This window comes from Dermacentor silvarum, chromosome 5 (genome assembly GCF_013339745.2).
Source record: "Dermacentor silvarum isolate Dsil-2018 chromosome 5, BIME_Dsil_1.4, whole genome shotgun sequence".
NCBI lineage: Eukaryota > Metazoa > Arthropoda > Arachnida > Ixodida > Ixodidae > Dermacentor > Dermacentor silvarum.
Window position 1 is genome coordinate 17,197,914 of NC_051158.1, and position 26,237 is coordinate 17,224,150.

Genomic DNA, 26,237 nt, shown 5'->3' on the forward strand with positions numbered 1-26,237 from the left:
CTTAAAATAGCTCGAGGTCAGCCAAGAGGGCAAACAGCGACGCGTGCACACATGAAACACGACGTCTAGACCGTCTGGTATTTTTCATTAAGCTATGGCGATGACGCTGGCAAAGATGTCACCCCTGTCTCAAACGTGGAGCAAGCGGGTCTCAGTACAAAAAAAGGAAAGTAGCCAGATCCAACACACATTTTGGAATCTCTATGAAGCGAAGCTTTCATAAAGTGCTTAATTACCTGTTACCAAGATATTGATCTCCCGCACTGCTTTTTGCAGCATAGCCTGCACGGCACGACGCGAGGACCCCTAATCCCGCGACCCACGTGACCCACGCGACGGCGAAATGCACTGCGTTCTGAATGCCTTACTCTTCATCACGCCATCTCCAGGTTCAGCTCAGTTTACTAGTGTAAGATGACCAAGACCAGTGCACCTTACTCGGCCAAAAGCCGACCGAGTCAACCGCGCTAAACACCAGGAAAGATGGCATAGGAAACTTCCCTTTAATAAAGAAACGCTTGAACGCGTTGCCGTAAGGATACTTGGGTATCGTTTGTTGTTCCATTGCGCAATTCTGTTGAGAACAGAGCCGGCCATAGGCACAGGGGCACACTACATATGGCTATATAAAAGCTAATTCGTTGTACGGGTGCTGTCGCGTGTGTGGGCTTCCCGGCATGACAGCAGCAACAGCCACGGTCTGAAAAGTTCGCGAAAGTTCGCAAAGAAAACTACGGTTCAATAATCACACTGAGCGCATCGCATGTCTTCCTGTGTGCTCAGTCCGCTGGCGTTTCAGCTGGAGCATGACAAAGATACCAAAGACCCAAACTTGATTATGTTCCCTCATTCGTGCTGTCACCGTCAGGCACAAACGCTAAAAGCTACTCATATATATATATATATATATATATATATATATATATATATATATATATATATATATATATATCGTCTAAGCAAACACCGTTTGCTTAGACGCTAAACGCGTTGGTATATACAATGTCCGACCGCTCTGCAAATGTCACGTCACAAAAATACCACGCTCGCGGTCATTTGTCCCCGCTGCTGCGAAACATGGTTTACTCAACTATGGCGAATATTAAATATTAATATTAACTTCAAGAGGAAATCAGGCTGACAGCTCTGTTTGCGACTTTTCGGTGCCACCGGTGCCCAGGTGCCAGGTGACGACACCTGTGCCCAGGTGTCGTCACGCTCACAGGTGTCGTCACGGTGTCGTCAGGTGTCGTCACAGGTGTCGTCACGCAGAACAAGCTCGACATCCAATGTTTCTCTCCCCTGACCGCGGTGGACCCCATTTAGTCCCAACTGAATCGAAAACCGTGGTAATCCTCACCTCAGCTTTAGCGTCCACAACCCTAAAAACAATGATGGTTTATATAGAAAGAAATCAGACGCACAGCGTTGTGTCCGTCTTCATTTCTGTAGTCTTCCGTTCTGGGTAGAAGGGGCCCATCAAAGAGATAAGATATTTTAAGGACGAAAGCGTTTACTGCAAGAGACAATAAGCAAAAAAGAAAAAAAAACAACAAGCGATACACGACTCTTGACATCATGTCACTCGGATGCGTAAGGATCTTATTTCTTTTTCTGAGGAAACCACTATGCAAGCAAGAAAAACCACACGTGCAAGCTCCGCGTCATGTTCGTGTGGAGTGGCGGACGAGGACATAGCCCACGTGCTGCTGGACTGCCCCCCTTATATGCCTAGCAAAGGCAACAGATGCGCTTTAAACTTAGGGCTCTGGGAAATCATCCATTGTCCCTTGGGACAACACTTGGACCATGATCAGTTAGTGGCCTTGAAAGAACAGCTTTCAGTGTCGTAAAAGACTTATGGGTACGGACATGTGCGCGAAATACTATAGGCACGACTTTGTGCAGTGACTCGCCTTCATTGTTATGTTTTGTTAGCGAGAGTGTCTGTGCACCCTAACGTTTTTTATTTTAATTATAATCCAAATTTATTTTTACATATAAGAGAAATGGACTGAAGGAGGACTTGTTACTGTGCTAGTTGGTGTTTATACTTAAGGACATTCTTTGTGATTGTGCCTTCGCGCCACAACATGTCGTTAAGACAAATCGCGTAGACGGAGGCGTACTGCTTCTGATCTCTCCAGTGAAACCCCATTTAACCCTACCTACATTCACGTGCCCCTCATCATGTCAACTTATATTGCTCCTAAGATTTGTCGTGTTAGTTAGCTTCTCCCCCTGTACACCCCCTTGGTCCTTTCCAGTTCAGGTGAGCAGCTGCAGTCTCTGCAGTGGGAGGACCGGTGACCGGAATACTTTTTTGAACAATGATCCATCTGCCTTGTGCTGAGGCATCTTGCGGTTTGGCCAACATATACTTTGTAACAGGTCAGCGGGATAGAGCATACAAGCCATTCTGCGCATTTGACGTAATGGTTCTTGTGCTTGATCACATACTCCGTACGTTCAAATCTTGCCCGTATTTGCCTACCTGCAGAGCGTGGACAACCTCATTTGCGCCGGGGGAAAAAAAACTACATTCCCAGCGGCCTTCCAGGCTATTTTTAGCAGATTATTCGAAATTTTGTTCAGGTAAGGGATGCCTACTGGTTACCCAACGTGTCTGTATGATTTAATGGTCGGCCATGCCTCGACAAGTGCGCTGTCTTTCGAATGATAATGACCGCGACCAGCCCGTTAATACCTCCTGTGAGCGTACGCCTGGCAACCTATCTACCGGACAACATGTCAGGCCAGACAACATGTCTGGCTCGCAACGTTATAGACTCATGGCATTACGAAAAGGCCAGGCGAGTTGTAAGGTAAATATTTACGTTGGATGGCAGCACGTGATCACTTTGAATTTGTCTTCTGCCCGTGGTTTGCAGTACCAAGAGATGGCGAATTACTGCAAAACAGCCGGCACTATCACATCAATCTTAAGTACCTTTACGGATTAGTCTTAACGCTCTCCAGGAAGGCGGGTGAAATCCAAGCGTAAACAGAGCAAAGCCGTGTTTCATTCTCTCTGGCGAGCGAGTTGTGCCCAAGCGGCTTGATTTTACAGCTGATTGTCCGCTGTTGTGTTCAGACTGCCAATGAAAGTTCATGCGTACCTACAGTGACGCTCGAGTGCAATTTTCTGCAGGGCGCCGTTCGTAAAAAGAAAAAAAATGAACAGCGGATGAGGTCACCTGTATCGCGCACCATGGTTTGGACGGCTTCCAAGAAAAAGATCGCGCATCCACAATTATACCACGGCTCCACCTGCGTTCCTGTTCCCTCGTTGACATCGCGCTCGGGTTAGCAAGGAGCCGCCTTCTGATAGGTCGCGATGGAAGCAGGCCCTTGGTACAGCGTGAGCACGAACAGCCTCTCATTGGCCCTGGGCAGTGAAGAGGGCGTGGCTTGCAGCAGTCGCTCAAGGACAGGCTATGCTTCCGCCCTCAGTGTCGCCGTTCTTAACTTCGTTGCGGTCTGAAAAACAGTTTTAGGCAATCTTCTTGCGCCGTTAGCAGCCGAAAGGCTATCTCTATTCAAAGCCGCAACTGTCCCATCATTTACGTAATTATGCGCACTGTGACTAATAGTCGACGCTGATTTGCCGGCAGGTGCAACAAGGCATCTGCTGGCTTTAAAACAGCGGTTCCGAAGTGTTTAGTCACTGCAGACCTCTTGACCAGCTCACACGTCTTGCAGGACTCCCACGATCGCGTTTTATTTTTGTCTCTTTAAATAAGAAACGTGCACCTAGGACCCGGTACCCTTCTGGCGTCTTAACTACGTATTCCAACCTAACTGTAATGGTTAAGTTATGTGGGCTTTATACATGTCACCCAATACATTCGCTATTAACGAGAAAGGTGATGTTACATTGTTGATGTCAGGGTGCTGACGTCAGCGTTTGTTGCGGACAGTCAAAGGCCCATATACTGATGGCACATATCTGTGCTTTCCCTTCTCAATTTGTTACGAATTAATGCGCAGAACAACCCACCACGGTTTCTCAATGGCTCCGGCCTTCAGCTGTTGAGTACGACGTCGAGGATTCGACTCCATGCGGCAACGTTCCTATTATAATGGTTGCGGAGTGCAAAACCCTATGCGCACTGACTTTTAGGTGCACGTTAACGAACCCCAGACAATCAAAACTGATCCGGAGCACTCGACAGTGGCTTCAGTGATGTCCCCCTGCCTTGTTTTGGAACTTTAAATCACTTTATTCAATCTATAGGGAGAACGCAGAATCGCACAAGTATGTCGTCGTAAAACAGCCCCCCAACGTCTCACTCACCAAAGATTCCACCAGTCTATATTAGTTGATGGCCCGTCCTGAGGACAGCATACAATTGGGAAACTTTATTGAGAACCACTGTTTGAGGAACACTCGTATAAAGGAACGTGTACAAGTGCATAATTTCAGATAGGCTTGCGCTTGTTTATTCAGAACGCTCCACTGTTTTTTTTTTTTTTTTTTTTTTTTTTTTTCGCTCTTCTGCACTGAAGTTTGTTTTCGCGGTTAGCTCAAGTATACCGTCCACCGATTCTTAAACAATCCCATTTTGATCGCAGAATGGAAGGCTTATTATTAAAACGATACCCTCAAAAGTTACGTCCGAAAAGTGTAAGATTTTTTTTTTTTTTTTTTTGGCAATGAAACCCGCCAACAGTAAGTGCGCAGTCGCTGGTGACATTGATAACTGGGAACGACCCTCGATAGCATGCCGTGAAAATTGAACTTAACATGAACGCAGCTTGGCAGCGCGAGAAGTTATTTCCTTTCTCTCGCGCATTTTAACTATGGCGGTTGAAAGTTTAGCAAAATGTCCGTGACTAGTGACAGCATATTCAAAACGTTATTTACCCGAATTATCAAAGATTTTTTTAATCCTCAACTTCATTGTATTGTATACTTACTCAGACACTTTGTCTTTACATATGAATCTTGGGGGCCAATTGAATACTTGATGCTTTCTTTGTTTATTTTTCGTGTATTTTAGCTTCGGGATTGGTGCGTTTGATTGTTCTAAATGGCTGAATATAGCACGTGTAAAATTTGTAAACTTTGAAATTTTGCCATGTGCGCTTCCTTTTCTATAAAACAAAAAAAAGGGGGTCCGGGAGTCTCTCACTATGAACTAGACCTCACTTTTCGTTCCGGCATCCTCTGTTTGCATATGAAAATGCAATAAAATGAAATGAAATTGAATTAACCATTCAAATGCTCCACATCAGCGTTTAGGAGGGCTGGCGGGGGGCACCCGCGAGAAAGGTGTTAAAAAAATAATGACGAAGTGGTCACAAAAAGTCCTGTCTCTGCATCTGGTGATTCCGTTACAGTATGCTATATCATGCAAGCAAATCGGAAAGCATCACACGGTCAAATCAAACTACATAAAGGAATTAAAGCTATGACGTTACGTATAGGTCCTTTTGTTCTTGTTCTCCCTAATTTTTGTTACAACGCTGTATAGAGAATGAAGAGATATTTATTTCTACGTGATTATCCAGAGAATAATTGGGGAGAAGGAAACATGGTATGGGGATAAGTAGAAGAATTCGCTAATAGATGTCCAGTATGTCTGGATCTGCGAGTTACGCAAAGCGATTAGCACGCCGCTTGCTCTGCGTGCTCAGTACAGCCAGTGGAACAGAGCATGCATTGCCCTAGGTCTTTGCTGATGGCGGAGCCGAGCGTTGCGGGCAATGTCGCTCCTGCAATAAGTTCAGAGATCCTGGGGAATCTGTCTGAAACGATGCACATACACGGGTCAAGCAAGTTGTCCATGTTGTTATTGGGTCCATCAGTGTAGACATTTGGGCTTGTTCGTGTAACATGTTTGCAGATTTTCTTCTTGTAGCGCAAAAACACACGGACGTAGAAGAACGTGTGTGTGTGTCTGAACGTGTGTGAACATGTGTGTGTGTCTCCGTTCTTCTTCTACGTCCGTGTGTTTTTGCGCTACAAGAAGAAAATCTGCAAACGTGTTATTGGGTACTACGATGCATGCTGTTCTGCCTATACAAATTGATCTGTCTTGAATAAAGCTGGTGCTGCATTGAAACCGGTATACCGCACTGCACGCATGTCCAGTGATTTTCCTTTGCGTTGCTTTAGAACACGTGGCGTGTACTCTTTCCCGCTAAGTGGCGACATGTCGAGGGCTTTGGAGCAAACAGAGCACTCGTTTTGGTCGCATAGCCCGTGGGTGCGACGAGGCAGTCACTGCATCCTGCTATAGCAGTGTTTAAATGTTGTGGATGAAACTCTACTGTGTTTCATTGCAAATATCGCCATTGATGGTTACGAAGAATTTGTGACACTTCCTCCATTATTTTCTCATCACTACTTTCAGATGGACCCGCAACGTTCGTTGAGCCAGCCCTGGGCTGGTGGCCACTTCCAGCCAGTCATCGATGCTGACGGTCCTGGCCAATCGCGATGAACTCTGAAAGACTGTGTTTCACTTCTGTAGAAAACCATATTCAAACACGTTGGACAACAGTTATGGATCCTAACAAACAGAAGGAACAGAAATCATGCAAATATTACATCTCCACGTTTCCCTCCTCGGCTGCATGGAACGCATCGAGGATGAAAAAAGATTTCCTGCAGATAACACTGACATGGGGACAGCATGCCTGGTAGAAGACGCACGACACGTCTATGTCAGGGTTTCTGTTGAAAACCTCCTTGCAATGTGCATCCAACGAGTTCGGGCAAAGCCCATAATCAGGCATCGTGGATGACCGGCCCATGCAATGCTGTGCTCTCGTCAGTCGAGCACTGCCGCAAACAGCGGGGCCGTTACATGCTTAACGGTGAATCGTCGAATGAGTGGCGGCCGCAGGTCCGCCAAAGCGCAAAGCGAGGAACGGGTTTTTCCCGCGCCCAGCGAGAGGCGCACGCAGCCTTGGCCGTCGTCGCCAAACCGACGCCGGGGCGACTTCGCGCCGCTTCGGTTGCGTCGGTTGCGCAAGGCCACTCTCCGCGAGAAGCGTGCGAGCGACGCTGCCCAGCCGTCGCTGCTGCTCCCGGTGCTCTGCTCGAGGATCTGATCCAGGAGTGGGCAAGTGTCTTCGCCAGCTGTCCACGCGAGACGCAGCGACGTCCACTGCGCAACGCTCATCCGGCTCCCGCTCGAGAAACTGCCACCGGTGCCCCACTTTGGACTGATCCAGAACTGAGAGGTGTCCTCGGGACCTGCGCTACGCTGAACTTAAAAAGGCCCTCGGGAATGCTGTCTGTGCAAGACACTGATTTGACTCCAGCTTCAATACCGCAAGCGTGACGAGAGAAAGCGAGGAAGAAAAAGATAGCCAGCCGTGACAGCCTTGTGATGATCTACCAGCTGCTTCATTCCTATAGAAAATCCTGACTGTGGGTATCAGAGTGGAGAAGGTCTTCGAAGAGGACATGGATTACCACACCCTGTGCATGATGTGTGCTGTGCTTTGACTGCGCTTGTGTTGCTGCAGCCCGAGAATTTCAGCGGTGATAAGTGCAAGGATCCACTGGACCCTTCATTTGGCTTAAACATGTTGCGAGATGACATTTATACACATACAGCATGTGTATACATTGTTACGATCTGACATCTTCTAGACAAGCTTGTGGATTCGCCTGATCACAGATCAAGAACCACACCCAAGGTCGCAATTCTAGATTCCAACAAGAGCTTCATTTCAGCGCTGAAAAACCTTGCGTGTGGGCCTCGCCTGAGAATCGGTGTCCCGTTTCGCGAAAAGCACCTCTGGCCACCGAAACCAAAGGCATTTTGTTCGACCTGTGCATTTGTCCTGTCACCAGTGCCATTGTGCGCCGCTTCTCATCGAATGTGCGTGCCAGCCGCAGTTACTTGAACCACTCACCGTGATATGCAGCTACGGCCTGCTATGTCTCTAACCATCCAGCGTCTCTTCGCCTTAATTGTCATTATGGGCTGCTCTAAAGTTGGGTGTTCTCATCGGACCGTCCGCGGACCATGTAAGTGGCAGTGACCGGCGGCGGAACTGTGCCCCGTCGCCGACAACTTCCGACGTAGGCTTCTGACGTCGACCGGTAGCCCATGATTGCCAACCGGTCTCCAAGGCAGCTCAGGGTCGGCGTCTCTCGCGTCTCGAGGACGTCCAGACTGTATCGCCCCAGCTCTGCCAGATGACTGCGCATCATGCTTGCCCCATTCAGCACAGAATGCAACACAGTGCCGTGAGCCGCCCAGTAGTTCCTCACGGGACTTCCTGTCCATTTTCGGACTCATATGTGCTTCTCGTCCCACGCTCTTGTGAGCGCTGCATTCTCGTTGATTCGCTGCCAATAGCTTAAATGCGACGCAGGGACGTCCGCCATCTTGCTGTGGCTGCAACTTAGTCACACAACTTAGGCCGTCGCGAAAGGAAGCGCCGAAGCATTGATGGTGAAGCCTTTGTCCCTCTGACTGCAGAGCGATAACGGATCTAAAGTACTGAGTAGCACTTCGATTTTTACCGGTTCCCGTAGCTGTGCTTGCGCGATACCTCGTACGATCTGCATTAGCACGATTTCAACATCGCTCACCAACAGACGACTCGAAACCGTGTGGCGAATGCGTCGTGCCTTCTGATCTCAGTTCTGTGTTGCCCGCCCGTGTGTTTGAGTGCAGGTCGCTGCTTCACTCGGTTGAAGCGTGAGAATTACACGACTACGAATTGCGGCGTATCAGTAAATAGTCGATGACCTGACCTTCCAGCTTTTACAGAGGGGCGTTATGTTATGACGATAGACTCACGTACTGAAGCCCCCTCCGATTAATCTGTGATAAATTTCCGCCAGTCCCGTAGCCGTGATTTTTCTATTTTCAAAGAGGAATTATTTTCTTAGCCTATAGCATAGCTTTCGCACGTTTCAACCATATTAGCAGTGTTTCTCCCCCGCAAGTCTGGCTGTATTTTTTATACATGTCCCGATTTTTAACGTTCTTAGCCAATGTTCCTTAGAGTAAGTTATTTTCAGAACCATCTTATTTTAAATTATTTCATTAAAGTATGTATTGGCAGCCAACATAAATCAAAATACAAGCTACAATCCTGACATCTACTTGCGCTTCAAAAAAAATTAATTTTGATACGCTGCGTTATTCCGTTCACTATACCTGAATTGCTCTTTTTTAAACATTATATATTACCAAATTCCTCAACTTATTCGCCGTTTCTAAGATAGATCATATATGCGCTGTTGCTTCAGAATTACTCCTGCTCAAGTACAACTTGTGTTCCACTGAATGCGCCCGAATTGCGTCGTTGAGTTTTTTTCGCATACACAAAAACGACCATCCAACGGTATGAATCTCACAAATAATGAAACCATCTGCTGAATATGTGAGAGCTCTTCCATCTTGACACGTCCGGCAAGACAAATTTTGGGAGAGTACATCCACTTCTCCTGTGGGACTTAACCAGTTACAATCCTATTTAATTGCGATGATATAATTAGGTGAATTAAGGCAGGCGAAAATCGTAAAGTTACCAGAACCGTAGAATTGGAAAAATATAAATACAAGGTAAGGAGGTTCTGAAATAAAGAGACAGTGAAGAACTGTGGCAGAGCTGTGATCACGCGAAGTGTGTCAAAGCACACGTTCAGAGTGTGCCCCGCCAGACACCAGTCAACCTTCTCTCGTCATCTCAAGCAACTAAGAGGCCTGTTTTCGTGGTTGTGCGATCAACATAAGCACACCGTTGCCACATACACCGCTGCACTTGTCGTGAGTTATTTAGAGAGAATAACAGGTTTTCTTGTGCGTGGCAGGTCTGTGAGACACCAAATTGCGTGATCGTTGCGGTGCGGATGGTTCAATGAACGGTTCTGTGATACGGCCGTCCGTTAAGTGCAGCATAATTTTGCTCTATCGACTTGTTGCGACTACATTTACGGACGGCGGAATGAAGGAAAGCCTATAGACAGACCAGAAACTCGCCGCACTCTGCTTTGACGATATTATACTAATACTTTGCGCACTCGAAAAAAACCAACAAGCTTTTTCTGCTATTCCCGCCTGAAGTTATAAAACCTACTTCGTGATGAAAAACAAAGTGATATGAAGGCTTGTCAGTTACAGCGTAGCGATGTTAGTTAACGAACCCAGTACAAAACACTTCTCACTTATAATAACGACGACGAGTGCCCAAAAGGCTTTTCACGGGTTTTCTTAGTAAACTGCAAGAATTATAATTAAAATTATAACTTTGTGATCAATTAGATCCCTGCAGTGATTGGCTTCGCTTAGTCGTAATTCCTCCCAGCCTTTGCTTCTGCTCTTTCATGGGAAGCGTGTGCTTATTTCTGGACTTTCGATTAAAAGCGCTAGGCAGATACATGTGCGTACAACGCTGAACTTTCCTAAAGCGAGAGCTTGTGTCATATTTACCATGCCGCTCACATTGTAGAGTAAGCAACGTAGTGAGTGCAACTACTTAATCAGTTAAAAATACAGCCCAAGTACGCTCGGTATAGCCGATGCACTTTTTTATCGTGCTTCGCTCCAAACATTCTCCGACAAAATATTTGGGGTTCTTAAGGTCTTAAACAAAACATTTGCTTTACATCAACCAATTTACCTAGACTTAATATGCTCGGCTGCTGAATCGTTATCGAAACAAGGCAAACTCGAGCTCGCCAATCGTGGGACTCGGTCCAGATGTGCTGTTTCGATAAGCTGAATCATTCTGCGTGAGAATCGACTATTTCGTTTTCCCGCTAAACGTGTAGGATTCACATCCGAATCTCATGGATTGCAAGTTATTACTGGCACCAAATCCACGGAGTGATTATGTTTAGCAGTTTGACAGCTTGTCGTCATTTTGTATGAGCTGGTGTGCATTATGTCGCGAGGTGCTAGATATCTCGGCTCAAATCAAGAACTAGACGTCTTTCGCTCCCGCCTCTCCTCCATGGCTTTTTTTTTCCATGAACGTTGAGCATAAGAAAATCTAGAAATCTCTAGCATCCGTCACGTTTTATTCGCACCCTTAGCATGTGGTACCATACTAAGCATGGTTTGGCGTAACTTACGTATTTTTTAAGTATTGACAAAATCTGCATACACAGAACTCACTGAACTATATTCTTTCTCTTGGGAGGGTTTAGCGAGTACCGTAATATGATGGAAGATTTGCTTCCAAGATAAGTTGCGACATTTCTCCGTTTTAGCTCGTTTCGCGGGCAGTTTATCAGCTAGGTCTTCGTCGTCAAGAGCAAGCAAAATGAAGTCGGACTGGACCTCTCCACCCGGTCACGCGCTCACCTGCATTTTTTCATCTTTCTGAAGTTCTGAACCTCTCTGCAACAGTCGCTCTTCCTCTCAACTTAACAATAAATAAAGACGGCATTTTTGAGCTAAATCGCACTTACATCACAAGTTTTTATTTTATGTTCCTTTCCAAGTGACGAACGGCGAGACTGCGTCACCTTGATCTCTAACTGGCTCGCGAGCCGAGGCCTTCTAGTGGACGCGTCCTTGCTCGTTGCAACGGCGGCTCGCTTGTCTTTTCGAGGGCAGCTCGCCGAAGGCTGCAAGTCGCTCCTAACCAACCAGACTAACTCGTACGGCGCCCGACACGAGAAGGCGTGTGGGAAACGGAGAGAAAACAGTCTTATTGCTTGTCAAAACTTCACTGCCCGTCACTTTCGATGCGAGTGCTCCGAGCAACGTTTCCTGAAATCATCCTTTCTTTTTTTCTTGACGCTCGAAGTTCGTCTGGTGCACGCGTGTTCCTGGAACTGTCGAGTGACCGTTAATCCATATAACTGTATCGGTTTTTGGCTGAGCCTGATCGATGCCATTTGTATATTTTGACGGACTTGTGCTGATCAGATCGTGGGTGCATGCCAAGCAACCCTGAAGCATTGAGCTCTTCTTAAGCATAGTACAGGCCCAGCATTGCACAGAAGGGGTTTATAGATAAAAAAAAAAAAAACAGAAGCACGCAAATTAAGCGAGTGGCTTTCCTTTCAAGTCTTGATAATGACGGTTTAGCGGATAAGGCTATCGTGAGCGCTGGTGACTACGTTCGTGTAACAACGCGCGCACTCTCATCTGTGTAGCCAAAGCATGGTTTCAGTGAAATTGCGCTTAATTTCGTGCTTTCACCGCACAGGTTCCACATAAGAAGGCACAGTGTACACTTCTAGTACATTCAAGACGGCAATACTCGAAGGCCGTATTCGTCGACCATGTCATGGTGATCTCAACATCGTTGAGATACTGTCACCTGCAATACTGCCACAATACTCGCAATTCTGTCACCTGTTAGAGTGTGTAGCGCAAGCCGAGGGACCCTGTTGCATGCTCGAAAATCGCGTTCACTGTTAGTGGCCTAACAGCGGGCGGCTTTGTTCCCGGCGTTCTTCTGTTGTGATTTCAGAAACTTGCATCGCCGAGAGTGATACCACGTATGATCTCATTCTGATGTATCTCGAAACGATACAATGGTGACGAAAGAACGTGAACAATGGAAGTGGAGCGCAAACGCGATTTGCGACGTCTTCACCCATTGCGCATTCCTGACCCTTATTTTTTGAAACGTGAAGCTTTTCACAGAAGAGGACGGCCAGAAGTGATCTTGCTGTGCAGTTTGCGATTCCGGTCCACTTCGGTGCTTAACAAGCTGTGCCACCGCCATGCTGGATAGCCGCTGCGTAGTCGACTCCGATACAACCTGTTTCGCCGGCCCAGGAGCACCGTAAAGATGTGACCCACGGGTAAGTTAGTTTATGAATCGCACTGATTGCTGCTCAATGATCTCGTATTTTTATGCCTCAAAGCTTCATACTACAGATGGCCTTCACAAGAATGCCAATTACTTTTCTATCGCTCTCTCTCTCTCTCTCTCTCTCTCTCTCTCTCTTTGCCCTGTTTCTAACGATTGTATCCCCCACCCCAGTAAACTCGCCTCTGGTTCACCTCCCTGCCTTTCCTCTCTCGCTCTCGCTCTGTCACCTTCAACAGACTGGTTTTCACTTATTCTCACGGTGGTAGTAGACGTGCAAACCGTTTCGATGTAAGTTATGATTACACCACATGTTAACACGTGATGCTATGAAAGCAACACAACTTGACCTCGAATACTGAAACCACGTAGGAAACCCAAATTTGAAGATGAAATGTGAAGTTCTTTCTACCGCTACCGCCACAACTCTCAGCAGCGCGCTTCACGATAATGCCAATTACCTTCAACAGACTGCGTTTCGCTTATTTTCACGGAGGTAGTAGACGTGCAAATAGTTGCGATGTAAGTTATGATTGTACCACACGTTAACACGTGACGCTAGAAAGCACCAAACTTGACAGCAAGGAGGTAACGCAAGCTGCTCGCGGGGCTGAACCGGCGGTGACCTCGGAGACTTGACGAAAGGCGGGAGGGGGGGGGGGGGGGTAGAGACATCGACGACACAGACGCTCTTTGTTTCGGTTTCAAGGAGCCTGCCAAGGGGAACTAATTGTTCGCGTAGCTCCCACATGAACTCCACTCTTCAAAATTTTATCGTTTGGATAGGTATTGTGAAGGGCGGGCCCTAAAGTATTCATTTGCTGTAGCCACCTATTGTAGATAATTAGAAAGTTAATTATCGTAACTTCGCTCATTACGCACGTAAGTGCGGAAATTTCTCTATATCTAGAGGCCGCCAATCCGTACACTCGAATGGTAAAGATAACGTGACCAAGATTTATATTTTTCTAATTTAAAAAAATTGGTGCAGCTAAAAAAAAAAACACCCTGTATGACACATTTGTTATTAAAAGTAGTATTCGCAGTTACTCTGCGTTATGTGTATTTTGTTCTCGTTCTTTTTTGTCTTCTGTTTTTATTTCTTGTACTCCAACTTAGAAGACAAGCGCGCTGTTTTGAGGACACACTAATAAACAATTTAGGATGTTCCAGCTCAGTCCGTCCGTTCAAAATTGTATGCTCAGTGTTTGTGAAAGTAAAAATCTTGCACTATAGTGGGTCAACTCAAACGGTTAAGTCCACTTCGTTCTGCAATCCAAGTGCAAAATAATTTAACACAAGCACGACGACACCAAAAGGAAACAAAATGCGGCAAATAAAAAGAGTGCTAAGCAAAGCGACGCCCTTTTCTGCACCCTGTTTGTCTTTCGTTAAATTAATATAGCTACACCGACTCACTTTACAGTGCGCTCTGCAAAATCAAATTAGTTTCGTTGAAATCGAGTTTGCAAGTTATTAAAATTGAATATAGACGCTTACTTTCCGCACACCATACCTAACTTCAAGGGCCAAAGGCGTTACACAAAGGAGCAGCAATGCTCAGAGAAAAGACGATACAGAAGAAAAATTACATGTACTTGTTTAAAGAGTCACGTACTGTAGCGTGGCATTGCATTTTCAGTTATCCTGGTGAGCACGACTAGAGCAGTGCGGCTTTTGGCGTCCACGCTTCTTGTCGATGAAAAAAAAAAAAAAAAAAGACATTCATGGCCACCGGATTACATGGCGAGCTGAGACAGCAAGTTTGTAAGCTGTAATCACAATTCATATATATATATATATATATATATATATATATAGTAGTAACTGGATTTTTCAATGGGCCAAGCGTATTTAGGAAAGTCAGAAGCACAACTTCGCGGTTATCTTAGGTTTAATATTTTCCCAACAGTTTCGGTCGGTGGACCGACCTTGAAGAAGGTCGGTCCACCGACCGAAACTGTTGGGAAAATATTAAACCTAAGATAACCGCGAAGTTGTGCTTCTGACTTTCCTATATATATATATATATATATATATATATATATATATAGGCTCCTTCAGAACAAGCTCAGAACCTTGTCAGGTAAAGCTAGATTCTCGCAGTGGAAAGCCGAGTAGTGTATACTTAATGTACTCACAGTTTCGTGGTCCCTCGTCTTTGTGCTTTAACAGAGCATGCGGCTGGGCAAGTTGATGCTTAGCTTTAACGAAAGATTTGTGGAGCAAAGTAAGTGACATGGCGGGGAACATCAAGCGCCGACCAATCGCTAAAAAGAAAAGACGTTTAGGCCCCACTACGGGAGCCTTGTTCACAATGAAGGCAATTTGAAGTGAAGGTTGGTTATACACGCTTCTTGATGTGACGTAAGCATCGGGTGTATATCGGGGGCAGATTGCCTGAGTTGCGACTATGCGTGCGTGTTGTCGTTTGGATGTGAATGAATTCCAGGTAAAGCCTTGCCATCTTGTTCTTTTCTTTTCAAATTATCTTCGCATTATCCCAGTCGATGCCATGGGCCATGGTCACTGCGTGCTCAGCCAGCGCGTTTGTTGCCACGTGCTTGTTGGTGGCATCATGGTTGTGCTGTTTTAATCTTCTTTCTGAAATCGCCCCTTTCACCGATGTACCCGTGTTCGCAACTAGAGCAAGGAATCCTGTACACGCCCCTCTGGACCTTCTCTCTCGCTGTCACCATTGCGTGTCTGAGCTTGCATGTGTGACGTCGACTTGGTATGACCGAAAGATTCGGGACAGGCTTTCGCTTACGCCGGGGAGGTATGGTATTGCAATCCTTTTCTTTTTCTCATGTCGATGAGTCCGTTGTGTCGCTGGATGAGCTAAGTGATTTTCGACAGTTTGGATAAACGAACTGGGGTAGCCCGAAGACGACAGGTCACGGCGAGTAGTAGCCAGATCAGCCGCTCGGTCCTCCGGGGTTGAGCATAGTTTTTCTGCATGGTGTACAAGTGAGGCACCACCGACTTCTTGTGATAGGCTGAGTGCACGAAGCTGAAGTTGAGGTACATGCCGGTGTGCGTGCCCTTTCTGAATACACTGACCGACATTCTGTTACCGTCGAGTTTTACTTGGGTGTCTAGAAAAGGCAGACGGCCGTCGGCTTCTTCCTCTGTCGTGAACTGTAAGGCCGGTTCTATGCTATTGAGATGCACAAGAAAGGAGCCCAAAGCCGTTTCCTTAATCATGGAGAAGCAATCATCCTACGTGCAAGCGCACACACGCAATGGTGAAGGCGAAATACAAGCTCGCGAAAGAGAAGGATTCCTTTCACCGGTTGTGAACACGTGTACATTGGTGAAACGGGCGATTTCGGAAAAAGATTAAAACAGCACAACTATAATGTCAACAACAAGCACGTGGAAACAAACGCGCTGGCTGTGCACGCAGTGACCATGGACCATAACATCGACTGGGATAATGCGCAGATAATTGGAAAAGAAAAGAACAAAACGGCCAGGCTTTACCTGGAATCCCTTCATATCCAACGCCGACACACACGTATAATCGCAACTCATGCAATCTGCCCCCGGTATACACCCGATGCTTACGTCACACCAAGAAGCGTATATAACCAACCTTCACTTCAAATTCCCTTTATTGCGAACAAGGCTCCCGTAGCGGGGCCGAAATGCCTTTTCTTTTCAACGATTGGTCGGCGCTTCATATTTCCCGCCATGAATTTTCCAGACGAGACAGGCTTCCGTCAAACCCTGGATTTCAAAGTAAGTGACAGGAAACACAAGAGGGAGAGGACAGTGTCACGTAGTAGTGGCAATAGGAACGTATCCTGTCCCTCTTGCGTTTCATGTCACTTATTTTGCGCCACACATCTTTCTTATCTGTGTTGCCTACGTGTTTTGCGCTGCCGTTTAAATATGCTCCCAGCTAATTTCGCTTCGCTCACTAGCCGCAGCGGCCTGCGTATTCACGCATACAGAGATTTAAGAGAAGAGATAAGTCAGATTATATGCGAAAAAGAAAAACGGTGTCTGTCCGACTACACTGGAGCTGTTGTCTTAGAACAAAGCGTTGTCAGGGGCTTCGATTTGGACAACAACTCAGGTACACAGTCTTGTTCTTTGTGAACATCTACAAATATTGACATGTATTCTCAGAAATACAGACTTGCGGGCGACGTATCCAGACCACAATGAAATCCTGAAATACGGTATCAGCATATATAGGAAGCGGAGGTTAGCATAACAAGGTCAAATAGCATGGCAACCTACGATAAGAAATTAATACAACCTCTTCATTGGTGGGCGTTCTAAGCACACCTCGGACATGAATCTCTTCCTAACAATGTAGAAATGAATGATCTATTTTTCTCCCTTAAGAAACATTTTTTAAGTGAAAAAAAGAGAAAAAAAAATTCTAGAAGGATTTTAACAGACAACGTACGGGTGCGTTGCTTAACGAACAAGGCGGAACTTCCTCTATAGTCATTTATTTTTTTGCCCGAGTAAGCATGTCTTATCCCTGGCCTCCCCTGTATGTTACAGTATGCCTGCATTGGAATAGGTAAAACTACACTGCAGACAACTTTGCGCATCAGTTCTCGTGTTCCACCCAGAAAATAATACTCGGAGAATTAACATAAAAAATACCTTAACATACAAAGAACACTCGAAACAGCTTCCTCGTGGAAACCGTAAACATATCCACACACGCTTTCAGTACGAACCTAACCAACAACCTAACCAGCAACCTAGCGCTCGTCCTGTCTTGTCTTCCTTTCTTGTGTCCCCGTTTTTTTTTTTTTTTTTTTTTTTGCGCTTTAAGTTAAGTATGAGCCTAACCAGGCAATGCACTCTTCTGCTGTACTCGCCATTTGCGCCACCGCACGCGGTGATCTGTTTCCAATTGTGGCTTCATTTAAGAGCAACTGCTGTCTGATAAATGTGCAGTTATCTACGTAACGTGCAGCGCTGGAAATGAAGAGGCTGATTGCCTCGCTTCAAGTTGTGCCCACCCCGAATGTGACTGCCCTGACATTTCCTGTATGTTTGAAAACGCTCGTCTTCTGATACGCCGACACCTCCTAAAGCAGCATCCAGACCGGCGTGTTGCAAACGGATCGTTCCCTACCCGTGTTCGTGGTCGAAGGCTTGCCCCGTCGTGCTAGAGCACTGTCGTATAAGTTAAGGTTTGGATCTGTATTAGTGCGTGAACGCCTATACCGACAAGGACGTGTGGACAGCCCGTCATGTACGTTTTGTGGCTCCTGTAAGACATTGGAACATCTAGTTTTAGAATGTCCCGCATTCGTTGCGCAGCGCGCATTGCTAATTAAGGAATATAGACTTATTGGACTACAATGTGCGACCCTTGACGATTGCCTGTTTCCAAGGGGGTGCGCTGCTCGACGTGACCAGGCCCATCGAGCCCGGCTAACATTTTTCAAAGATACTGCCTTGACCTCATGCTTATAGTCATTATTTGTGTTTTTGTTTTGTTCTGTCTGTGTTTCCGTCATTTCTTTATTTCCCCTTTTCTTCCCTCCTATTTTCCATTTCCTCTATTTCCTCCTCCTAAAAGAGTAGGCAGGCGTTGTGCCCCTCTTGGTGGCAGTTGTCAGCTTGCTTCCTCCCTATTTTCTTCGTGTCCTTGTGTGTATATGTGTACAAACCAAATAATAATAATAATAATAATAATAATAATAATAATAATAATAATAATAATAATAATAATAATAATAATAATAATAATAATAATAATAATAATAATAAAGTCGTCAGCCATGTTTACTCTCGCAAAAAGGTAAACACTTATCCATGACGGCTACGGTAGCTACGCTTACGTACGTGTACTGTGTCTGCTCGGTAAAGTATGCCTCTAGTACAACCCCCTCCACTTAATAGTGGAACTTATTAAGAAATTTTGCCTCATTCAAAAGCAGCCTCAGTATGAACAACCTGACCAGACAATGCCCATCTAGGTTGTTTCTACAGTTCATCCTCTCAATTATTACAGTTTCTTCGTAAATCCTAACTATTTATTTTAAATTGTAAATCGTTTATTTAATGCAGTTTATTCCTTAATGGTGCCGCTTAACTAGCTTCGAGTGCGCACTCGCATAGAGCAAGGATGTTCTTTGTAATTCTAGGATTGACTGTAGACATGTAACGCTAGTCATGTCAATTAAAAATCAACTATTTCATTCTGGCGTTTCAAGACTGCATTTTGGCCTTTCCGTTGAACAAATGGGCAACCTCGTCTAGTTTCGTCCTCGGTGATGTTATCAGTATAACTATAGATAGTGATCCACGCATCTCATCATGGCTGAAGCTTCGCGCTTGAAAACATGTTATGAATGCGTATGTCAAATTAAAGAGTATTCTACCCAGAACAGGTGCCAACCACGAACCGATACAACTTGCGAAACGCTGCACATAAAACTGTCCTTCGAAGCTGAAGATCGTAATCTCCAAATAAATTTTTAAATGTCTTAGAATGACGGCGCTGTTTCAGGCGGGTCCCATTTTCAAGTTTATTTTCTAAATTGCTTTTTACAAAGTTATCCACAGATGACGACGACAACTAGAAGCGATAACGTGTGCTGCGTCTTCGGCATTTGTGGAAAGAAATGCGCAAGCGAAAGCCGAGTTGATTCGACTGTTTTCCGAGTCTAGATGTGCAGTGGCGAACACATAAACGCAGACTGTACAGGTTGCTGCCAGCGGGTGCTGAAAAAGCCTGTTGATTCCGCCCATGAACCGCGGAGCGATTAAGTTAAACATCTCGCCTTTCATTAAGTGATGTTGTAGTAAAGGCACGTTAAATGAGGAGTACAGCGAAAACATGCGGCAAACTGTGCTACAGCTTCTTTTTTTTTCTCTGCCGCTCATAGGCTCGCCGAGAGCGGATGCAGCAGTGTGATGACTACGTGCACTGCCTACGAGATTCAAGGTCTCCAGCTGCTCGGCGCAGAAACAGATATGTGCGGTGCGCATAACGAATGCAAAGGAGGAAAGAAATGATCCCCTGTTTGTTTCGGAACCTTTCCACTTTGTCGTATGTCTTCGTTTTCCTGTCGCCATGGCGGGGGGAGGGGGGGGGGGGGGGGCGCATGCCCAAACGAACCATTCGCACGGATGTATCCCGCATTACCAAAAGGAAGCGCCCCTTCATCACGTGATGGCTAAAACTAACTGAGACACGTTCGCTTCCCGCTTCGTTAAACCGTTTATTGACTGTCCCGTGACAGTTATCATTAATGCGTAAAGCCATCCCCGTGGTTTTGTTAAGCAGTTGCTGGAGTGTGCCGCGATTGCTGCATCTCCAACTCAGCATTGTTAAATGGTCTCACCTAAGCTAAGCGGCAACGGTGGATATGCGTTCTCGCATAGAGTTCATGTCATTGTTTATTAGACAATGTGAGCCAGGGAAAATGCGTCACCGAAGGGTCGTCTATTCCACGATAATAAAATATGTTAGGATTATAAAAGACACACACACAAACGAAGTAAAAATGAAAGAAAGAATGACGGAAGAAATAGGTTGCAATGTAACTTAAATGTAGACTGTCATTTCAAGTTAAAAACAGGCACCACGCTTTACTCACACCCAAATTACACAAAATACCTGCCGCCACGTGTCCAGCCTTATACTCAGCACATTGAAATTAAGCCCATTTATACCATCAGTACACGAATGTTTTGTCAGAACACGAAAAAATACTAATAATAATAGCATTGTGCACAGCGCAGCATAAAAGTACAATAGTTCGTACATGCAAGTCAAAGACCACGCTTGTGGCGATCACAATCCGATGGCGGCGAAATGCAATAACACTCATGTACCAAGCTGCGGGTGCACATTAGAAAACACCAAGTAGCAAGAGTAATCTGAAGCCGTCAACCGTGCCGTCGCTCGTAGCAGCAACAATTTCATCTAAGCTAGCTGGTCCGTGATTACTGTATAGTGTGCAGCCTAAATTCAGAGAGGACATCAATGGGACATCCCCATATATACAGGCCATGTGCCATGTCGCCTCCTTCATGTCCTGTTTGTAAATTTGCGCTTTACGCTGCAGTAGTCTCTCATAGTCCCTGTGTTGCGTTGGAAGGCTAAATAAATTACCCGGATAACAAAACCGTGACGATGCAGATTGATGGTAAAGAGGTCCAATTTGTTAATGGCCGAAAGATGCATGTCATTACTCCCCATGGTGGCCGAGTGAGGACTGTGCGAAACTACCCCCTCTCAATTTCTCACAGCATCGTACATTATGTGTGCGCGCAGATATGAGCGACGCCCAGGAAAGCCGCCGGCAGCAGCACCAACACCCCAGCCAAAGCCAAAGGGCCTGCGACACAACGACCACCGCCGCAGCAACCGCACGCCGGGCCGATACGCACACCTCCCAGCCGGGAGAGCCCCCTGCCACCAGCTCCGGAAACCCCGATCCGGGCCACAACAAGCCATGGCCGCCGCGGATCTGCGGCGTGTGCGGCGACCGCGCCAAGAGCTACCACTTCGGCGGCATCTCGTGCGACAGCTGCAAGGCCTTCTTTCGGCGCTCGGTGCAGAACGAGGCCCAGTTCCAATGCCCCAACCGTGGCAACTGCCGCATCACGCTGGCGTCCCGCAAGAGCTGCCAGGCTTGCCGTTTCGCCAAGTGCCTCGCCATCGGAATGGAGGCCAGCTGGGTGATGACCGAGCAGGAACGGCGGGCCAGAATGCAGCAGCGGCTGCTCGCCAAAGGAGGGGACAGCCGACCACCGGCACCGCGGCCCCTGGAGATGCCCCCGTCTGCCGAAGACGTGGGACTTCTCGAGGAACTTGTCCACGCTTACGTGGCCGGTTGCGCCGGCGCTCCCTTCGCTGGCAGCCTGCACCGCGAGGAAAGGTCCAGGACAGAGCTTCTCGACGTGTTCTTCACACTCGTCCACCAAATAAGCGGATTCGCGCAGGGACTAGACGCCTTCGCGAGGGTTCGCGAGTCGGACAGACACATTCTCTTGAGGACCGCCGTGCTCGAACTGTGCTTCCTCCGCAGCGCGATGAACTTCGATGACGACGGCGACAGGTGGCCCTCCAGAGTTCACTTCGGTGACGAGGCCACTTCCGTGCCTTCTGTGCGCGCTTCCGACGTGGAACGCTTGGTTCCGGTGGAACTGTGGGCGCTGCACCGGAAGTTCCTGGTGTCCACGCGGAGGCTCAAGCCCGACCCGCTGACACTGCTTCTGCTGTCGGCGATAGCGCTGTTGTGCCCGGACAGGGCGGGCATCAGAGACCTGGAGACCCTTTCCCTTCAGCAAGAGCGTTACTGCGCTCTGCTACGCAGGTAACGCTACGAGCACATGGCGGTTCTCAGTATAATTAGGATCCCGTTTGCCTTGCTACACGATTGTAGTGATAAAGATTTATGAGCGATAAATTAAGTCGCAGACTGAAGAGCAGACAAACACTCCGGTCGTTTGTCCTGTCTACTTGTTTCTATAAAGGTCATCGTCTTCATTTCGCGCTTATGAATCTTTTCAGCACAATATGAACCATCTAGTCCAGCAAGAAATGATCTTTCTGCACGAGACGTGCTTTATTAATACGCTGCTCGAAATCTATTTCGCAAACAATGTGTGTATTAAGCTTCTCTCAGCCAGCATGCACTGTCATACTTTGGCCTTTTGCTGACAGAAAAAAAGTAATTGTAGTTTAAACTGCAAGGACGGCTACCTAATTTCGCGAAATATGCAAGAAACTATTTAAATAGTTATCTTAAATTTATTTATTTATTATTATTATTTATTTATTTATTTATTTATTTATTTATATTATTTATTTATTTATTTACTACTGCTAACATCCCACTGGGGACCATTACAGCAAGTGCGAAAATGCGAACAGTACGGCAAAATAAACACCAAATCATAATAGTACAAAACAGGCAGCACATAAAAAAGATGCAACACTTTTGTGGTATTACATGTCCATAGCGTGTTCGAAAGCATAGACATCATCCGAAGCAACAGTAGTCCTGGGCAAGTGGTTCCATAATTAAATTGCATACGGAAAAAAGAGGAATCAAAATGTGTACATATATGACTATTATGTGGCTGAAAAACATGATCATGATTGATTCGCGGATTCTTTCTTCCTGGGGCATGTGATCCTGGTACATCTAGAACACGCCGGGTAACATCAGTCGTTCGTCAGGAACACTTGCTCCCGTTTACTCTCAAGGTCTACGAAAATTGCCTGCGCGCCTGTCAAAGCGTCAAAAACGCATATAGGCACTGCTATGCCTCACGCCATCTCACCCCTGAAGAAGAATCCGGTCGGGCTCTAAGACGTCGGCGTTAAAATAAATTTTTTGTTGGACTTTTCCTTCCAAGTGATCAGTTGTCCCCAACCAGGCAGCTGTCTTGCCGAATGTTTACCTTTAATTTTAGATTTCTTCATGGTAAATTGTCAAAAAATGCCCTTTTTGCGAGTGTGCAGACGATTGCGCGTCTTACATCTTAGTTGCAGCAATGAAATGCGTAAGGAAAGAAAAGGGGTTAAACAAAACCCTTAAGTCGGCCTCCGGGGGGGGGGTTACAACTCCCGAATCCCCCCCGTCGGTGCGCCACTGGACACAAACCTGATGAAGTCGTTACTCCGTTTTCTCTGAGAGCGGCTAATACAAGCCGGCCTCCGCTACAGTGTCATAACCAGCTATGACCACTGGATGCATAACAGACTCCGCAAAACACGGCTTCAATTCATGCACAACACAGGCCTCACAGCACACATATACACATCAAGAATTATGTCTTAAGGGCAAGTCTATCGCAATAAAAAAAAAAAAAAGCTAGCGCGTTCGGATGAGGCATATCAGTGCATCTGAAACTCCATTCTAGCATCGTTGCAAACCGTGTTGGAGCGCAGCAGGAACCCGTTCGAATGTACCACAAGTTGAACAATTGGCCAGTTGCACTTTACTGTTACTGTTGACGCGGAATTAGAGTGCTATTTTCCTTAAAGGACACCGAAATCACTCTTGTCACTCGCAAAACCGAGACTTTCTGACGTACACTGGAGCAGGGCATGACCGGTAGTCTACGGGGCCTTCGCAGGTACGTGACGTGGCGGAAGATGGCGCCCATCGAGTTCGCCAAGGTTCTAATGCGGCTTCCCGACCTGCGCGAGCTGGCGGACGCGCACGCCGACTCGGACTTACTGTTCGACGCCAAGGAAGCGGCTGACGTGCAGAGGCATCTGTCTAACGTCATGGTGAGCGCCGTCTGACTTTCCAATTCTTGCTCGGAAGTCGTATTGCAGCTTCATATGCTGCGTGCTCCGAAAGCCTTTCTTGCAAAGCCATGTGCCAGTTTCAGCTAGTCAGCGCTATATGCTTAGTTACTGGCACGGCTTGACGAATGCAGAGATGGATAATCTACAAGAGACCGCATAATATTAACGTGAAAATACTTCGCACAATTTAGTATGACTGTCATGACAGTGGAAACGCGTGACTTCTTTCGACTATGCAAGTCATTTGCCAATTAGACCTGGAGCGACCACACGGTCGTTAAGGCGCGAGACAGATGGTGCGATGTTGCGTGCGATCCGTCGTACGACGCGTCGGAGTTCGACTTGCTGCAAGTTACTTGCCAGTTACCTTTCTGCTTCAATGCATAAAACAACGTTTTGACAAGAAACTAACTCAAACGCCAATGCATTCCTCCGCAAAGTTCGGGAACTAATATCTAAAAACAAGGTGTCATTGTGAGAATTCGTTCCAAATGGACCGGCCTGTAGCCACGGCTGCGCTCGAGTGCCTAGCAGAGCCGGCCGTGCTTTAGTAAAGTGCATTCGACACAGCCCCGATGAAATTTATCCGTCACAGTACCAAGATTGCGAAAGGCCTGATGATTCCGGAATGGCGTACACACTTACTTGCGTGTAGAAATGAGAAGGAAAGGAGAGTAAACTAGGTTAGCTGTATGGGTCACTTGAAGCAACACGAAGTATAAGAAATTCGGTACAAGAAATCCAGAGTATTGGCACGTACCACATTCGCGCACTAACCTCAAAACGCAAATGCTGCGCTGTCGGCTACCAAGGTTATAAATGACCTCATTGTTAATGAAATTGACATTCTGTCTCGTTTTCCATCTAATACTGATGTTCCTTTCTTTTTTTTTCTCGCATGCGAGTTGTGTGTTATTATCTAAAATTGTGCATTGTATTGAAATGTATCTTTCCCTTTTTTGTGCACCTTGTTTTGCTTAAATTTCTCACCTTTAATGTATAAGCAACGTTGTTGTGCTTGGATTGCAAGCTATTCGGAAAAGTGCTCCTTTTGTTTTACGCGTATTGGGGTTGGCGAAACTGCCACGAGCTGCTTTTCCTCCACTACACCGGCGGCCGCCACGGAGCTCTGGCGGTCGCTCATCGATTTCCTCCAGGAACCAGCAGCTACACCGGTGTAGCTTCTGGTTCCAGCAGGGGGGTTATGATGTAAGTGTCCACCTAGTGGACATGTTTTCGTCTGCTGTTGAAGTTCTGACTGGCTGGGCTGAGGTACACGTCAGAATGAGACAGGCCCTCCCAGCCAATCAGGCCTTCAGCAACAGACGAAATAGACATGTCCACAAGGTGGACACTTACAGAGTACCTCTCCAGGGCTACGGATGCAAGCCCAAGCCCAGCGACACCACCAACACCTCTCATAGTGCTACCTCGGAAGGGTCATCGATAGTAGACGAAGACAACAGTTAACCTCCTTTTCCATTCACAACCTTACAGCCACAACAGGAACACAATGTGTGTGCGCGCGCCTGTGTGCGTGGGCGTGTGTGTGCTGAGATTAACCATAGCATATAATATTTATGCAGGTGCGCACCGTAGAGGTTCCGGCACAAGTTGGCGAAGTTACAAGTGAGTCCCGCCACCTTTCGGGGCCGCGATGGAAGTTTCCGGGAGACCTGCAGCCGCTCAGCGCCACCGAGTCCGCCGGAGATGAGTCGGCCGAGGAAGAATCAGCCGAGGAATCGTCTAGTCAGGGATCGTCAGACCGTTCGGCACCGGGGGCCCGCAAAAGCTGACGCTCCCGGAACGAAGATGGGGGATTCGAAATCATCCATATCAATGTGTAGAGACATAAGTAGTCGATGTCCCTCCGGAAAGCGCGAACTTCGTAGCGCTGCCTGTTGACACCGGAGGCGCCAGCTGCCGCTCCATCAGCATCTCATGTCAAACCGAACGCATAAAAAAGATACGCATTTGTTTACGTTCTCTCAGTGTCGCTACATGAAAGTAAAATGCCTCATATCGCTCAAGATAAAAGAATCTGCTAAAGCCGCGCAAGCCTAACTATTAAAAAAACTGAATCTTTTCAAAGAAATTTATGGCAGAATCTAGACGAAGACATAGAATGGGCTCCAACTTCTGATTTTATTCAGAATGAGAATTTGCCTTTTTCTGCACAGCCAAGTCACGCGATTGTGGTGAACATGCTTCAAAATGAATAACCAAA

The 26,237-nt window shown here is 46.6% G+C and overlaps 1 protein-coding gene across 1 annotated transcript; it reads left to right on the forward strand.

Moving 5' to 3' along the window:
* Positions 1-6,928: 6,928 nt before the first annotated feature.
* On the forward strand, positions 6,929-25,987 carry LOC119452964 (vitamin D3 receptor). Its single transcript, XM_037714925.2, has 4 exons — positions 6,929-12,742; positions 21,017-22,061; positions 23,833-23,989; positions 25,597-25,987. The coding sequence occupies exons 2-4, from the start codon at positions 21,019-21,021 to the stop codon at positions 25,804-25,806; spliced, it is 1,410 nt and encodes a 469-aa protein (XP_037570853.1). The 5' UTR covers positions 6,929-12,742; positions 21,017-21,018; the 3' UTR covers positions 25,807-25,987.
* The last annotated feature ends 250 nt before the right edge of the window (positions 25,988-26,237 follow it).